Source organism: Betta splendens, chromosome 13 (genome assembly GCF_900634795.4).
Source record: "Betta splendens chromosome 13, fBetSpl5.4, whole genome shotgun sequence".
NCBI classification, from domain to species: Eukaryota; Metazoa; Chordata; class Actinopteri; order Anabantiformes; family Osphronemidae; genus Betta; species Betta splendens.
This window is the reverse complement of record NC_040893.2, coordinates 6,576,598-6,595,223: the sequence shown is the minus strand read 5'-3', so window position 1 is coordinate 6,595,223 and position 18,626 is coordinate 6,576,598. Positions and strand designations below refer to the sequence as shown.

At 44.1% G+C, this 18,626-nt stretch overlaps 1 protein-coding gene and 1 pseudogene across 1 annotated transcript; both read left to right on the top strand.

Annotated features, from left to right (window-relative positions):
• Positions 1-3,620, top strand: LOC114868224 (extracellular calcium-sensing receptor-like; annotated as a pseudogene).
• Positions 3,621-9,409: 5,789 nt separating this feature from the next.
• LOC114868223 (extracellular calcium-sensing receptor-like) lies at positions 9,410-12,951 on the top strand. The gene is made up of 6 exons (XM_029171667.1): positions 9,410-9,681; positions 9,851-10,142; positions 10,262-11,053; positions 11,121-11,348; positions 11,527-11,650; positions 12,020-12,951. The coding sequence occupies exons 1-6, from the start codon at positions 9,410-9,412 to the stop codon at positions 12,949-12,951; spliced, it is 2,640 nt and encodes an 879-aa protein (XP_029027500.1).
• The last annotated feature ends 5,675 nt before the right edge of the window (positions 12,952-18,626 follow it).

Genomic DNA, 18,626 nt, shown 5'->3' with positions numbered 1-18,626 from the left:
ATGTATAAATACCAGCACAGGCTATTGGTCTACAATGAGGTACACATGATTGCACCCAGAGGTTTATTTCTTTACAACAGAATGCCATACACAAACAAGTGGCCAGAGCACAACTGTGTTCTGTTACAGCTCTTGTACTTAGTGTCGTCATTCTCTCAGGCCTTGGAGACAGTTTGCAGCCAGAGAGGTAATCCTGACAAACCTCAGCTTTCTAGAGATGGTGACATCATGTTAGGAGCAATCTTTTCCTTCCACAGCAGCTGGAAAGTTAGAGAGGAAACCTATACATACAAACCGCTGCCACTGGAATGTATCAGGTACAAATGTTTGACAAACGAGATTATTAGAAAAATTTATGTATTTCAGTCATACAAATAGAATGTTTTTTACTATACGAACTGGTAGAATCCGAAACTTCAGATTATTATTCTATTTTTATATGTCTGAAGATATGCTACTGGTACAAATATTTAAATCTGTTTGCACCAAGTTTGAATTTCAGAGAGTTCCAGTTTGCTCAGGCTTTACTTTTTGCCATCGAGGAGATCAATAACAGCACAGAGGTACTACCTGGAATCTCTCTGGGATACAAGATGTATGACACCTGTGGCTCCATTGTCAGAAGTGTGAAAGCTGTTCTGGCCTTAATTAATGGTAATGAAGTTGTGGCTGCATCAGAGGCTCCATGTACTAAACCTGCACAAGTGCAGGCAATAATAGGAGAGACCTCATCAACACTTTGCTTGGGTGCAGCTACTGTCACTGGCCCATTTCACATCCCACTGGTGGGTCAATGGTGGAAAAATAACAATACTATTTATGTAGGATATGTTGTCTGTAGTTACAAAGTGTAACTGTATTGAGATTGTTAATCTTTTAATAACAAAATGTTTATGTTTTAGATCAGCCACTTTGCCACCTGTGCTTGTCTCAGTGATAAATCCAAGTACCCATCCTTCCTCAGAACAATACCCAGTGACTACTATCAGAGCAGAGCTCTGGCCCAGCTGGTCAAACACTTTGGTTGGACTTTGGTTGGAGCTATTAGAAGTAATAATGATTATGGAAATAATGGCATGGCAACCTTCACAGAAACAGCTCAGCAGCTGGGAATCTGTCTGGAGTATTCTGTAGCTTTCTTCAGGACGGATCCACCAAACAAGATACAAAACATTATTGACATTATCAAACGTTCAACCTCTGAGGTGATTGTTGCTTTTCTCCATTTCCCAGATATGGATGTACTAATGTATAAGCTGTCAGAAAATAACATGACTGGGTATCAATGGGTTGGTAGTGAGAGCTGGATCATTGATTCCCAAATTTCAAAAGGCGATAAACATCATATTCTTGATGGTGCCATAGGATTATCCATCCCTAAAGCACATGTTAGTAGAATGAGAGAATTTATATTAGATGTGAAAGCTCTGAATTCACTTGATAATAAAATGTACAAGGAATTTTGGGAGACATTGTTTAACTGTAAGTTTAATTCATCAAAAATGACTGAAAATAGACAGAGAAAATGCACTGGACTTGAAGATTTAACTGGAGGTCAACACAGCTTCACTGATATGTCACTTATGCCTATATTTAATAATCTATATAAAGGAGTATATGCAATGGCCCATGCACTTCATAAAATATTTGGGTGTAATGCTACATGTAACAAGACGGTGCAGCTGGATCCATTTATGGTGAGTTAATAAGTAATTAAATTCCTTTACAATAATTAATACAGTAAAAATTTAATTTAGAAAACACATTGCTATTGCTTATCAATAATGTTTTGAAAGAATGCAACTTCATAATGTCACAACTAAATGTATGCATATCATTATAGATTCTACAGCAAATCCGAAATGTTCATTTTATGACAAAGGAAGGAGATGAAGTTTACTTCAATGAGGATGGAGGCCCACCAGCAAAGTATGAAATTATAAACTGGCAGCCAACAGAAAATGGTGTTGTGGACTTTGTTACAGTTGGTCTCTATGATGCATCTTTAACTGCAGACAAACAGCTGAGTCTGCAAAATAAGCCTTTAATTTGGACCCAGAACTCAACACAGGTAAACTGTCAGTGGTTATCTAGTTTTTATTATTATCTTCAACAACAACATTTCATTCAAGGAATCAACTGCTTATATTGTATACAATGTTTTTTTTCCACTGAGATGTTGTTTCTGCAGGTTCCTGTGTCAATTTGCAGTGAGAAATGTTCCCCAGGAACTCGTAAGGTTCTCCAGAAAGGAAAGCCTGTCTGCTGCTATGACTGTATAAAATGTGCAGAGGGAGAAATAAGCAACGTTACAGGTTTACTGATACAAAGTGCATGTTCAGATAAAGTAAAGTCATTGTTACATGCCCATTTTATGAAATATCCTTTGATTTAATTATCAGAACAGAACATTATTCTTGAGAGAAAACATAGTAATATTGTCAACACACACACACACACACACACACACACACACACACACACACACACACACACACACACACACACACACACACATACGCACACTTATTTATTTATTTATTCATTCATTCATTCATTCATTCATTCATTCATTCATTCATTCATTCATTCATTCATTCATTCATTCATTCTTTCATTCTTTCATTCTTTCTTTCTTTCTCTTAGATTCTATAAGCTGTGTTCAATGTCCACCTGATTTCTGGTCAAATGACAGAAGAGATGTGTGTGTGAAAAAGGAGTCAGAGTTTCTATCCTATGAAGAAATGATGGGAGCACTACTCACTGCAGCATCTTTATGTGGAACATGCATGACTGCTGTTGTAGCCTTCATTTTCTTCACATACAGGAAAACTCCTATTGTCAGGGCCAACAACTCTGAGCTGAGCTTCCTGCTGCTCTTCTCCTTGACTCTGTGCTTCCTGTGTTCTCTGACCTTCATGGGTCGACCCTCTGAGTGGTCCTGCATGCTGAGACACACAGCATTTGGCATCACCTTTGTCCTCTGTATGTCTTGTGTTCTGGGGAAAACTGTGGTGGTGTTAATGGCCTTCAGAGCTTCACTTCCAGGCAGTAATGCCATGAAATGGTTTGGACCAACACAGCAGAGACTCAGTGTTTTGGTCTTCACTCTCATACAGGTTTTAATATGTGTCCTTTGGTTAACGATTTCTCCTCCTTTTCCATTTAAGAACTTGAAGGTAGTCAAAGACAGAATCATCTTAGAATGTGCTCTGGGCTCAGCTGTAGGATTCTGGGCTGTACTTGGCTACATATTTTTTCTGTCTCTGCTCTGTTTTGTTTTTGCTTTTCTGGCTCGGAAACTGCCTGATAATTTTAATGAGGCCAAGTTCATCACCTTCAGCATGTTGATATTCTGTGCAGTGTGGCTAACTTTTATTCCAGCTTATGTTAGCTCTCCTGGAAAGTTCAGTGTTGCTGTGGAAATATTTGCTATTCTGGCCTCTAGTTTTGGACTGTTGATATGTATCTTTATTCCAAAATGTTACATTTTGTTACTGAGATCTGAGAAGAATACAAGAAAGAATGTGATGGGGAAAAGAGCAACAAAGACCTTTTAAAACATTTTTAATGTCAAGTAATATGCTGTAAAATGATAAATCCCTCCCACAGGCACACAACCGACCTTCAGCGTTAATCTTAACCCTCAAATAAAGATTGAATTGTGATTGAAATCATGTCGGGTTTTTTTGTGGAGATGAAACAACAATTAATGTTTATGCTTCTTAACAGGTTAACAAAATACTTACAATAAATTTAAAGAAAACAGTCTTAAAATATATTGTTAGCCAGACTATGTTCAGATGTTTGGTCATTATGTATTCCAATTTTAGCAGTTTTATTATCTAGACTAGACTAGACTGGATTATTTAGAAGACAACGAGTTCTATAGTGTTAAAACAGTCAGATATGCAGGGTTACTTCTATCATCCAGAGTACAACAGAGACGAGTTACAGTACACGAGTGGACGAAGCTGTCACAGCCAAAAGGTGCCTGCAAAGAGTTGACAGCGAAGCAGCCGACAGTGAGGAGATCCGACCACGGGGCAGTTTACAGGAGCTGTGTGCAGTAGACAGCTGGTGGTCTGCAACACACGCCGATGTGAGGATCACCTCAGTGAGCTGGTCCGCACACTCCCTGAAGACCCTGGAGTTTCCCGTTTCCTCTCCCGGCACTTTACCCCAGCTCTGCACAATTGTTGTTTCCACCATATCTCCGCTGGAATCTCTGGTTTTGCAGCGTGTCGAAACTCTACTCCGTTAAGAGCTAACAGCTGGTCCTGAGTGTACACAATAGAGCCACGTCCTAAAGGCTCCCCCGAGGCCGGCTCAGAGAGTTGAAAAAAGATAATAAAACGATTTTTATTGTAGGAAATATCGACTTCATTGCTGCCAATTCTTCTTGGATGAAGTTGGGGATTCTACTGCTGACGGGGGAACGTGTGTTATGGATCATTAGTTCTGTGCTGCACGTCAAGCATGCAGCAAAAAACAGCAGTTGAAACTAGCTTTAGAAGGCCATGGGAAAACCAGAAAAACAGCCATAACAGAACGATGGAATGAGAACAGAGTAAGTAATATATTTGATCGTTTATTGTTTTAGCCTGCGCTGTGAAGTTTGAGTACATTTAAGAGCTGCTGCTTCTCGTGTTGTGGACTGTTTGGGATAGCGTTAGCTTACATTGCTAATGTTAGCCTGTGTATTAGCTTGGCAAGCAGCAACCCTAATACTAATAATATAATTAATTTCATCTTTTTGTAGGTAATATCGGCTGGTCACTTATCATCACTGACACTCTGAAGGGACAATCGTCTTGTTTTGCCAGCCACTAACAGCAGATGAGGAAAAGTTAAAAAGCTAAATGAAGATTCTGTGGATTCAGTCTGCTTTGATTCGAAATAAAAAGTAGCTGAACGACTTACAAACAATGTCTGTAGGAGTAAATTATATGTCTGAGTAACCACTGCAACCTGTACTTCTAGGAACATGATGGTTAATGTGACTCATTGAAGTTGACTCATTTAATCTAACATATTCATCCTGTTGCAGGGAGGTTTCAGAGAGAAAGAACAGATCTTTGTGATGGTCCCTTATCAAGTCATTTATAACATGGATTTAGACAAGAAAGATTGGCAATGTGTCGCGGGTACAAATGTCTATCAATGGTAGACATGGTCAAGGTGATGTTGGTACTGTTCGAGAGTGAAAGAGTTTAAAGTCAGTTAAAAGAATCAAACTTCTCATCTCTAGTTTATATTGATCCTTACGGATTGTTATTTCATTCATTTGTCACATGACAGCTGTGTCTCAACTATGGGGATGTGTGGACTGAGAAACAAGGAAATGAATGACGCCTATACATTATTTTTTTTGATGGAATCATAAATAATTACTGCTCTTTGATTCTTGTAGATGTGTGGTGTTGATTCTTGTAGATATGTGTTACTGGGAAACAATACATTATATCAACATGTTCATTTTGTAGTATACACAATTATAAAATATAACACTGTTTAGTTCATCGTTTTTGTTCATCGTTCACAGCTCAGGCTCTGTGGCAAGCAGCAAGTACTACAGTTCTTTTGTGATTCGTTCATACTAGTGATGTGTCATTTGTGAACAATTCGTTCAACTAATCTTTTATCTGACTTGGGAGACAGAAAGTGCTTCAAAATAAGACTAGAACCAAAACATGACAGACAGGAAGTACTTCAAAATAAAACCGGAACATGACCAGAAACTTGACAACATTGAGTGAAAACAGGAAGTCCTTCACAAAAATAAAACTGGAACATGACCAGGAACATGACAATACCCCCCCCCCCCCCCCCCCCCCCCCCCCCCCCCCGGGGTGTCTACCACGGCGTCCACGGACCCAGCAGCCGCTGGGCCGGCACGGCAGACAGGTTGTCCTGGACGAACAGCGGGGTGCGGGAGGGCGTTGCCGAAACCAGCCTCCTCCAGACTGTGATAACCATGGCTTCAGGGACCAAAAGGTCGAGGGGGACGGTGACGGCAGAGACCGTGCCATCGCCGCGGCAGGAGAGGGCGTCCCTCAGGCAAGCAGCCGTGACGAAGGCGGAGTCGAGGCGGAGGGCGCCGATGGAGGCAGTGCCACCCAAGCGGCAGGAAGCGCCGAGGGCGAGGCCACCAGGCCGGAAGACGAGACAGGAGCCAGTGGGAAGCTGGAACCAGAGACCAGAACCAGAGATGAAGACCGACATGGAACCTGGGCCAGAGACGAAGGCAGACGTGACGCTGGAGCCAGAACCAGATGTGATTGTCCTCCTCGTCCACTCACCTGAGTGACAGACGGAGACGATTGGTGGAGGTGATAGGGACGTGGTGAGAGCCTGGCTAAATGCAGGTGCGTCTAAGCGCCAGTCCTGTCTTGCAACTAACAACGCACGTAGCAGTGAGGCGGGTGTGTGTGTGTGCCAAGAGAGGAACAGCTGGTAAGTAAGGCGGTTAGGTTGGACCTGCACTGGATCCCTTTTATGTGCGGCGCTTATGAGCGATTTAGAACCAGCTCTTACCTGGACCGTTGATCGAGTGAGGTGGGACTGACAGCAGTTGGTGTCGCGGTAGGTGCACATCAGCTTTTAGTCCCTCGGCTGCTTTTGGCTCGTCTTAACGGTACTATATCCTTTTAAAGTGCCAGCAGGTCGGGGTGACGCACCATCGCTGACGCTTGTTGGCTGAAAGGAGGACGAAGTAGATTGGGCTGAGTGCTGATCACAGCATATTGGGGTCAGCTGATTCGACTTCCGCTCAGCAGTGTCAATGCGGCTTCTTGGTTTTAACAATCTCAACTGCTGCTACCGCATGACTGTGTCGATGCGGCTTTGCTGGTTTTAATAACCAGACAGGATTTTAAATCACCTTTTCTTTTAATTTTCTGACCCCTGGTGATCGTCTCTTTCCGACGGGCCTACACCGCCCTGTCACACAGAGACGAGGACTGACGAGACACCGATGCAGACGTGGTCGGCGCCGGACCACTAGGAACCAGTGCAGATGTGGCCGGACCACCAGGAGCTGCACCTGCACACATTAAGATAGAATGCCCTGGGTCCATGGTTCGAGCTGTCGTCTCTGGGGGATGAGACGCTGCCTCCCTTGGACACCCAGGGACGGAAGCAGACGTGTCTCCGCAGGAGCCTCCGGCACCTCCAGGGACGGCTCTTGGGCACAAAGGAACTAAAGGCCCCAGGCTCCGGACCAGCATGAACCAGCCCGGACTCCCTGGGATGGAACGAGGCGTGGTCTCCGCAGGACCACCAGAGGCAGGAACGACCTCCCTTTGGAGGTCGACAGGACCTGAGGCAGGAACGACCTCCACCTGGAGGCCGACAAGGGCAGGAATGGCCTCTCCAGGGCCGACGAGGACCAGACTGACCTCTCCAAACCCAATGGTGGGCAACACTACCGCTTCCTAAGACCCGACGGGGACAGGGACGGCCACTGTGACCAGACCGGCAGGGCTGCGTGCGGCTGCTGAGCTCGACGGGGCAGAAGCCGGGCCCTAGAACTGAGCTTGACCGGCGTGTTGTGCCACCTGGCAGGGTTGAGGCTGGAGCTTGAGCGTGACGTGGCTGAACTGAAGCCTGAGCGTGACATGGCTTAACTGGAGCCTGAGCGTAACCTGATGTCTGCACTAAGGTCAAGGCAGGGACTGATGCTGACTGAGGCGCAGGGACTGATGCTGACTGAGGCGCAGGAACTGAAACAGCTGCTGACTGCAGCTCCGAGAGTTCCAGGGCCTTGCGCAGTGCACGTTCTCTCAGGATGAGAGTGCCGCTTCCTGGAAAAGGTACTCCCTGATGCTCTGGTCAGATGTTGAATCGGCTGTGTTCATAAAGTGCGCGAAGAGGAACAAAACTGGAGGCGTACAGTGGAGGCCGATCCGCTGGTGGAAGCTGTCTGGATTGCCTGCGATAGATGTGGGATAGTCAGTTGGAGAACCAGAGAGATGATCTGCCGAAACAGAGGGCCGTTCGGTCGCAGCGACCGAGGTCTCTGGGCCCTGGACCTTGGACCCATGCCCCCGCCGACGTCGTCCAGAGCATCAACGACTGGCTGTCGGCTGAGTTTCTGGGACTGGCGCGGGCTGGGTTTCAGTGACTGGGTCAGACTGGGGAACAGAGACGGTGGCGTCTGGAACGTGGGCTGGAGCCGACGGAGTGCCGACAGGAACGGGAGCTTGAGCCGACGGAGCAGCATCAGGAACGGGAGCTTGAGCCAATGGAGCGGCGACAGGAACGGAAGCTTGAGCCAACAGAGTAGTGGCAGGAACGGGAGCTTGAGCCAACAGAGCGGTGGCAGGCACAGCAGCGGAGACACGGGCAGACGATGCGCACAGGGCGCGTGCCAAATCCCTCCGCATTAACTGGAGTCTTTCAAAGAACACCTGCACGCCGGGGATACTCATGCCACCAAAATTCGTCCTCCAATATCTCGATAGCTAGTTTTACTATGCATATTCCTTAGCCAGCCTTCCGAGGTCCCCGCGGATATCCTCCGGCAAACTCGGGCAGAAAAACTCCATTACCCCAGCGCATGGTTAGTGCACGCACCAAAAGGTTTGTCAACAGGTGAAGACAGGTAGCGGTACAGGTAAGTATCAGGCTCTAATCTTGGTCAAACGGTCAGGTACATTACCAGTCTTCCACGGTAAAAGTACGGGCAAGGAGCAGGAAGGAATCAGGAGTCAAGGTACAAACGGGATCACAGACTAGGTAAGCTGTACAGTAGTGCTGGAAAGTGGTGAGTACACGCAACAATCTGGCAACTGACTGGTGTGTGACCTGGTGTCTAAATACTGGTGCTTGATTACATGATTACTAGCAGGTGTGTCTGACGTGGACCGGTGATTGCAGGAGACCGGCTGTGACATGAGTGGAACAGGAAGTTCTTCACAAAAATAAAACCGGAACATGACCAGGAACATGACAAACTGCATAGAATAAGGAAGGTACAATTTTATCGATAAAACTATTACTGTAATAACTGCAATTAAGTCTGGATATGTCCTTTCTTGTTGCGCCTGCCATTTCTGCCTAGTTCTCTATCCATCCTGGTAGTGTGGCTTGCAGACAGTAGAGGGAAACAATATTTGATGTTGATGTGAGATGCGGGATTGAGAATATGAGATGGCTAATCCACATCAAGCAACATGATAAATAACTAAAACCAATATAAGTTGACTCCGTGACATTAACTGTAAACACACACCAAACAAGCTACTGTGGAACAAAATGACAGCCATCAACAGTACGTTACAGCTTATAGAACACTTTGCCCCAAAGGTATATCTTGCTTAATAAAGTCTCTTTAAAATGCATTAAATCAGTGTGATGCAATATGTATAAATACCAGCACAGGCTATTGGTCTACAATGAGGTACACATGATTGCACCCAGAGGTTTATTTCTGTACAACAGCATGCCATGCACAAACAAGTGGCCAGAGCAGGGCCGGGCTCTGTTACAGCTCTTGTTCTTAGTGTTGTCGTTTCCTCGGGCCTTGGAGACAGTTTGCAGCCAAAGAGGTGGTACTGACAAACCCCAGCTTTACAAAGATGGTGACATCATGATAGGTGGAATCTTTTCCTTCCACAGCAGCTGGAAAGACAGAAAGGAAACCTACACACACAAACCACTGCCACTGGAATGTATCAGGTACAAAACAGGTACAAATGTTTGACAAACTGGGGAATAATACAAATGTTACAATTAGATTGTTCTTTACTATGTGAACTGTTAGAGTCCATTACGTCATATTAATATTCTGTTGTTTCTGTGTCAAGATCTGCTGCTGGTACAAATATTTAAATCTGTTTGCACCAAGTTTGAATTTCAGAGAGTTCCAGTTTGCTCAGGCTTTGCTTTTTACCATTGAGGAGATCAATAACAGCACAGAGTTATTACCTGGAATCTCCCTGGGACACAAGATGTACGACACCTGTGGCTCCATTGTCAAAAGTGTGAGGGCTGTTCTGGCCTTGACTAATGGTAATGAAGCTGTGTCTGGTAATGAGGCTTCGTGTACTAAACCTGCTGTGCAGGCAATAATGGGTGAGACGTCATCTTCTCTTTGCTTGAGTGCAGCTACTGTCACTGGCCCCTTTCACATCCCAATGGTGAGTCAATGGTGGAAAAATAACACTTATAGTGGTTATGTAGTTTGGATGGAGAAAGTGTGACCGTGTGGAGGTCTTTGGTCTTTTGATAATAACATGCTCATATCTTTAAATCTTAGATCAGCCACTTTGCCACCTGTGCTTGCCTCAGTGATAAATCCAAGTACCCATCCTTCCTCAGAACAATACCCAGTGACTACTATCAGAGCAGAGCTCTGGCCCAGCTGGTCAAACACTTTGGTTGGACTTGGGTTGGAGCTATTAGAAGTAATAATGATTATGGAAATAATGGCATGGCTACATTCACAGAAACAGCTCAGCAGCTGGGCATCTGTCTGGAGTATTCTGTAGCTCTCTTCAGGACGGATTCACCAAAAAAGATACAAAAGATTATTGATATTATCAAGCAATCAACCTCTAAGGTCATTGTTGCCTTTCTCCATTTCCCAGATATGGATGTACTAATGTATGAGCTGTCAGAACACAACATGACTGGGTACCAGTGGGTTGGGAGTGAGGCATGGATCTTTGATTCACAAATTGCAGAAATGGATAAACATCACATTCTGGATGGTGCTATAGGTCTGTCTATTCCAAAAGCACATGTCAGAGGAATGAGAGAGTTCATGTTAAATATGAAGCCTCTAAATTTACTGAATGAATTCTATTGGGAGACATTATTTAACTGTAAGTTTAACTCATTAAACTCACAAGAAAACAATCAAAGAGAATGTACTGGACATGAAGACTTAATGGGAGGTCAACACAGCTTCACTTATAAGTCACTAGCCACTTACATGCCCATATTCAACAATATCTATAAAGGAGTGTATGCTGTGGCCCATGTACTACACAAGATACTTGATTGTAATAAAACATGTAACATTAATGTTAATCTGGATCCATTCACGGTGAGAAATTATAGCATCAGGAAAATTGGGAGCGTTTTAAAAAGTTAATGAATGCAAACTGTGTTAGATTTTGCAGGATATAAGAAAAATTTATTTTAAAACAATGGAGGGAGATGAAGTGTATTTCAACGAAAATGGAGACCCACCAGCAAAGTATGAAATTATAAACTGGCAGCCTACAGAAAATGGTGTTGTGGACTTTGTCACAGTTGGTCTCTATGATGCATCTTTACCTGCAGACAAACAGCTGAGTCTGCAAAATAATCCGTTAATTTGGACACAAAACTCAAATCAGGTGATATATTTTCTGCTGTAATGTCCAAATTAGTTTAGTTACTTTAAGACAGTAGCTTTTCAAAGTGATATCTTAACTGATTGATTTATGCTTTAAAACTAAGGTTTACAATCAAAAGAGCAAAGAAAATGTTTATATTCTATACCTTGTTTTTCTCAGTGAAATGTTATCCCTACAGGTTCCTGTGTCAGTTTGCAGTGATAAATGTTCTCCAGGAACTCGAAAGGTTCTCCAGAAAGGAAAGCCTGTCTGCTGCTATGACTGTATAAGATGTGCAGAGGGAGAAATAAGCAGCACAACAGGTTTAGTGATATTTAACGTATTTGTTAAAATGCAGCTCCAACCATTTTTTCTTATAAATGTATAAAGTTTTTTTTTTCCAAAACACCATTTATTTACTTATGTAGATATATCGTAGATTTATAACATACAGTAGAATAAAAAACAAACACGACTGGTCTAGAATTTATTAAATATTTTAAAATGTGGCAAAGTTCAAGTTTGCCATTTTATACTTAAACAACACATATAACTAATAATTGTGATACTTGTGTTATTTGTCTAGCCTCTACTAATCATTCTACTGTGATATTATGTGATGTAATGATTCACATGGTAATGAAAAATACTTTTTGTGTCATGTTTAACATTTGTTTCAATATTTTTTTCAGACTCTATCAACTGTGTTCAATGTCCACCTGAATTCTGGTCAAACGACAGAAGAGATGTGTGTGTGAAAAAGGAGGCAGAGTTTCTATCATATGAAGAAATGATGGGAGCGCTGCTCACTGCAGCATCTTTATGTGGAACATGCATGACTGCTGTTGTAGCCTTCATTTTCTTCACATACAGGAAAACTCCTATTGTCAGGGCCAACAACTCTGAGCTGAGCTTCCTGCTGCTCTTCTCCTTGACTCTGTGCTTCCTGTGTTCTCTGACCTTCATGGGTCGACCCTCTGAGTGGTCCTGCATGCTGAGACACACAGCATTCGGCATCACCTTTGTCCTCTGTATGTCTTGTGTTCTGGGGAAAACTGTGGTGGTGTTAATGGCCTTCAGAGCTTCACTTCCAGGCAGTAATGTGATGAAGTGGTTTGGACCAACGCAGCAGAGACTCAGTGTTCTGGTCTTCACTCTCATACAGGTTGTAATATGTGTCTTGTGGTTAACGATTTCTCCTCCTTTTCCATTTAAAAACTTGAAGGTAGTCAAAGACAGAATCATCTTAGAATGTGCTCTGGGCTCAGCTGTAGGATTCTGGGCTGTACTTGGCTACATAGGTTTTCTGGCTCTGCTCTGTTTCGTTCTTGCTTTTCTGGCTCGGAAACTGCCTGATAACTTTAATGAGGCCAAGTTCATTGCCTTTAGCATGTTGATATTCTGTTCAGTTTGGTTTACTTTTATTCCAGCTTATGTCAGCTCTCCTGGAAAGTTCAGTGTTGCTGTGGAGATATTTGCTATTCTGGCCTCTAGTTTTGGACTGTTGATATGTATCTTTATTCCAAAATGTTACATTCTGTTATTGAGACCAGGGAAGAACACAAAGAAGAATATGATGGGCAGCACAAAATCAGAAATCTTAAAGCAAATATACATGAAGTAGATAGATTTTCTCTAACCGTAAAGAAACATGTAAACAAACATGCTTACACACACACACACACACACACACACACACACACACACACACACACACACACACACACACACACACACCACACACACACAAATATAGGCAAACATGAGTTCAAAATCCAAGCAACTACTAAAAGAAAAGACAGAGACTGGTGCAGACTGCTAAGCAAACCATGCAAACTTCATCAGCTTGTCTGGTAGCTATATTTTAGGGATGGCTTCAAGCTGTTGAATGAAGCTAAAGCCTTTTGCTGTTGCTGCAGTGTTCAAGCGGTGTTGAAAAAATATGTCTTAATCACAGGACCCCTGTTTAATGCTGAACTTTACATTCATCTCTTGAAGTTATTTAGGGTAAACAATACATCAAATCGAGACTTCATGTTAAAAAGCTGTTGTATTTAACATCTAAATTAATTCAGAAGCTTTACTATTGTTTTGTGACATTTATCAGGAGTATCATGCCACTAAGGATTGTTACAGCTTACACAACATTAACTTAATGATTTTTATTTAGTAAATGTGTAATAAATGTGCTCCAATTATTTAGTCACTAGTTAGTTATTCTTCCACACTGACAAACATTGGTTAACCTAGTCAGTTGTTAATGTTAGCTACTGTAGATGGCCATCAGTTATTGGGTTTATTTTGCCTAGTAAAAAGTCCTATGCATAACTTAATCGTTTAGTTTTTAAAAGCTACAATATCTGGAATGTCAGCCACATATTTGTTGTCTATGTAGAGCCTGTGAAACAGTGCAGCAATAGTGTTCAGATAAATATAATGCAAGTGTCACTTTCACTATTGCACTAGTTTTCAAATACTATGTATGTAACTTGTGGAATATTGGGTATATGAAGAACGCAAAAAGCCTTCTGGGTGTAGCAGATGAAATAATATAGATGTCTAGGCACTGAGTTTGAAATTTATTCTGACACATTGCGTGTGAAAATCATAATAAATGCTGTATCAATGACATTGTGTTGTGTTTGTTTTTGTAGTTATAACTTGAATTATGAGTATTATTGTTACTGTTATTATATAAACATAGAATTTTTTTTCACTCTTCACTGTTTTGATTCCTCTTACTCATATTTGTACCAAAGGTTCTGTCACAGAGGCAACTAGACTTGCTTTGTTCTTATTGAAGACATTTCTGTGACAGTGTGTGTGATGTCAGTGTCCATGGATCACAGGACCTGGTGCTGCTTGGAGGATGATGGTGTCCCGAGCTATGCACCCTGCTGCTTCAGTGGGAAGGCGTGTTCGCAAAGGATGAGAATGATTTGGAGCGGACAGACATAGTGCAGCATCGGATCTACACTGGAGACTCTGTGCCTATTTGAGAGAGGTACTGACCGCTACCCCCTTCAATGTTTAAAGAGATGAAGGCCCTCCTCGCAGACATACTCGAGAAAAGAATAATTAGAGAGAGCTGCAGTCCTTGGGCTGCACCTATCGTCTAAGTGAAGAAGAAGGGTGGGATCTGGAGGTTTTGCCACTGGAACACTGTTTCTAGATGTTGCAGATGGGAAGAAAAGTCAGGTTAGTAGGTTATAATATGATCTACTGTAAGTAGACCAGCAGAGACTCCGCCAGGTGGCCACTCGAGCACTGTTGCATTAACCGCTTTAAAGACAGTTCAGATCGTGCACAGACGACAAAACATTAGTGATGTCTCATTCGTGAACGATTTGTTCAATCTGGACTATTCTTTTATAGTACTCTAGAGGAACGAGTCCTCTCTGAACGACTCGTTTAGTTCCATGCAGTACCCTCTCTCGCCATATGGCAGCAGCTGGTTAAGTTCAGTGAGCAGGACAGGAAATAGAAATGATTCATTCAGGACTTACTCAACTGTGCATTCTTAGTCAATGATTCGTTCTTATGTCGTTTGTTCGTTTGTCACGTGACAGCTGTGGCTCAGCTACGGGGCTGTGTGGACTGATAAACAAGGAAATGAACGATGTTTAATTTCTGACGTTTATTTAGTTGTCACCTGACAGCCGACATACATTATTTATTTATGGAATCATAATTATTAATTGTGTGTATATAATGTAAAGTGTGTTTGTAAAACAATAATTTTGAACATTATATCAACATGTTGAATTTGCGGTCCTTTATACTCTGCCACAATCATAAAATATAATAATAATAATAATAATAATAATAATAATAATAATAATAATAATAATAATAATAATAATAATAATAATAATAATAATAATAATAAATTTTTAAAAGCCACGATGTGCGTCGGGGTCAGAGCGCGCATTGTTTACACAGCGGAGCAGATGATCGCGCTGCGCAGCGCCGTAGTTCTGCCCAGAGACAGACACGAGATCACCGCTGAGGTGCTGGTGAAGTCCCGACGTGGGCGCCGCGCCGGAAAACTACGACGGGAGACTGTCGCACTGGACAATTTTCATCTGCTACGTACGGACAGAACGGAGAACAGCGGTAAGAGAAAGGGAGGGGGTCTGGCTGTGTTTGTGAACATCGGGTGGTGTATGCCACAACATTGCACTGTCAAAATGAAGCTGTGTAACAGAGACATTGAGCTGTTAGCGGTGGGCATGAGGCCATTCTACCTGCCACGGGAGTTCACACACGTTATAATAATTGCTGTGTACGTCCCACCCTCCGCTAACGCTGACACAGCTTCTGAGACCCTGCTCTCAGTCACCAGCAGGCTGCAAACACAGCACCCACAGGCCCTCTTCCTGATCTCTGGGGACTTTAACCATGCACCTCCTTCAGCTGCTCTGCCTACATACACCCAGTATGTGACCTGCCCCACCAGAGACAACAAAACCCTGGACTTATTCTACGTCAACACCAAAGAGGCCTACACTGCATCCTCCCTCCCACCGCTGGGCAGAGCTGACCACAACATCCTGCATCTCCTGCCGGTGTATAAACCTGTTGTACACAGGCAGCCGGTGGTGCCCCGCACAGTGAAGAGGTGGACAGCTGAGAACGAGGAGGCTCTCAGGGACTGTTTTAACACCACTGTGTGGACAGAGCTCTGCGACCCACACGGGGAGGACATTAACGCAAAAAGAGACTGTGTAACGGATTACATCAACTTCTGCTGTGAAAACACCGTTCCCACCAGGCGGGTTCGGTGTTTCACCAACAGCAAGCCATGGGTCACCCCTGATATTAGAGCTCTACTAAAGGAGAAGAAGAGAGCATTTAAATCAGGGGACAGGGAGGAGCTGAGGAGGGTGCAGAAGGAGCTGAGGAGGAAAATCTGTGAGGGGAAGTCCAGCTACAAGAGGAAGATGGAGGAGCAGCTGCAGCAGAACAATGTCAGTGAGGTGTGGAGGAGCCTGAAAACCATCTCAGGCTTCAAAGCTCCACACCCACAGGCTGAGGAGGACCTGAGCTGGGTCAACGAGCTGAACTCACACTTTAATAGGTTTGACCAAGCACCCACTCACACCTCCCAGCAGCTGCCTCCGAACCGTTTGTCACCTCATACCACTGGATTACCAGCCCCCACAGCCCTTCACACCTTTACACAAAGCCCTGTACCCTCAGCCCTGACGACTGGTGACTCATCCCAACCACACCCCCTCACTTCACACCACACTGAGACACTCCCTCAACCCCTATCCTTCTCCAGCACCCAGGTGAGAAGTGAGCTCAGCAAGATCAAGGCCAGGAAAGCAGCTGGACCAGACGGCATCAGCTCCAGACTCCTTAAGTCTTGTGCAGGCGAACTGTGTGGAGTTATGGAGCATGTCTTCAACCTGAGCCTCAAGCTGAGGGTGGTACCACAGCTCTGGAAGACCTCCTGCGTGGTACCAGTGCCCAAGACACCGCACGCCAAAGACCACAGCAGCTTCAGACCAGTTGCTCTGACATCACACCTGATGAAGACACTGGAGAGACTGGTCCTGGGTCACCTCCGCCCTGCGGTGGGAACCTACCTGGACCTGCTGCAGTTCGCCTACCGACACGGCATAGGAGTAGACGACGCCGTCATCTTCCTCCTACATCGAGCTCTTTCCCACCTAGAGAAGCCCGGCAGCACTGTGAGGATCATGGTGGAATATGGACTATCTCACAAACAGGCCTCAGTTTGTGAGAGCCAGGGACTGTGTGTCTGACACTCTGACCTGCAGTGTGGGGGCCCCACAGGGGACTGTACTGGCCCCCTTCCTCTTCACCCTCTACACGTCAGACTTCAGACACAACTCGGACAGCTGTGTTCTGCAGAAGTTCTCTGATGACTCTGCGATCGTTGGACTGATCACCGATGATGATGATGCAGAGTACAAAGGACTCACTCAGAACTTTGTGGACTGGTGCCAGTGGAATCACCTCCTGATCAATGCAGGTAAAACGAAAGAGATGGTGGTGGATTTCCGCAGACAGCAGTCTGCTGTCATCCCACCGATGCACATCCAGGGAATGGACATCGAGAGAGTGGGCTCTTACAAGTACCTGGGAGTGCATCTGAACAATAAACTGGACTGGACTCATAACACGAATGCACTGTACAGGAAGGGTCAGAGCAGACTCTACCTGCTGAGGAGACTGCGGTCTTTTGGAGTGAAGGGGCCACTCCTGAAGACCTTCTATGACTCTGTGGTGGCATCAGCCATCCTGTACGGTGTGGTCTGCTGGAGCAGCAGCATCACAGTGAGGGACAGGAAGAGACTGGACAGGATCATCAAGAAGTCCAGCTCTGTCCTGGGCTGCACTCTGGACACGGTGCAGGAGGTGGGTGAGAGAAGGGTCCTGGCTAAACTGACATCCATCATGGACCAGGTCTCTCACCCACTGGAGGACTCACTGTCTGCTCTGGAAAGCAGCTTCAGTAGCAGACTGATCCACCCTCGCTGTGTGAAGGAGAGATATTGTAGATCCTTCCCACCTGCTGCTGTCAGACTGTACAATTAGAACTGTTGACCATGTCCCACTACAGTCACTCACCCACTGCATCAGTGGTTTATATAGCAACCTGCTCTGCACAATATTTGTGTAAATCTGTGAACAATCATGTATATTGTTACCGGTAAAAATCTTATACCCATTACTGTGCAATAACCCTGTAATGACCTCATACTCACTCTAACTGTACTGTACTGCATTGTACTGTGCCAACACGTACTGTTCTGTACCTGTATTCTCGCTCATCTGTACTGCTGTTGTGAGACGTAATTTCCCCACTGCGGGACTATTAAAGGTTTTCTTATTCTTATTCTTATAATAATAATAATGATGATAATGATGATGATGATAATAATAATAATAATAATAATAATGTCACGTTTTGGATAAAATGAATACACCAGGTAAATATTTTAGGGCAGTTATTGTTACTAACATACTAACTAATCAAAATAAGTTTTACTTTCACTTAACCAGCCGTCACGTAAAAGGCAGCTCAGGCTGCACGGTTTAGTTCATCGTTCTTGTTCACCGTTCACAGCTCAGGCTCTGTGGCGAGCACCAAGTATTACAGTTTGTTCCTGAATCGTACATATGGTTCTTTCGTTCGTTTACATGTCACGTGACAGCCGAGCCGCGCAAGCTCTGTAGCGAGCAGCAAGCGCTTCAGTTCTTTCCTGATTCGTTCATACGGATCTTTACTGATCACTCATTTACCATGTGACTGCTACCAAGCGA

Coding starts and splice junctions, on each gene's coding strand:
- LOC114868223 (XM_029171667.1), top strand. CDS start 9,410: ATGATTGCACCCAGAGGTTTATTTCTGTACAACAGCATGCCATGCACA. Junction 10,143..10,261: donor GCCCCTTTCACATCCCAATG/GTGAGTCAATGG, acceptor TTTAAATCTTAG/ATCAGCCACTTTGCCACCTG. Junction 11,651..12,019: donor AGAAATAAGCAGCACAACAG/GTTTAGTGATAT, acceptor TATTTTTTTCAG/ACTCTATCAACTGTGTTCAA.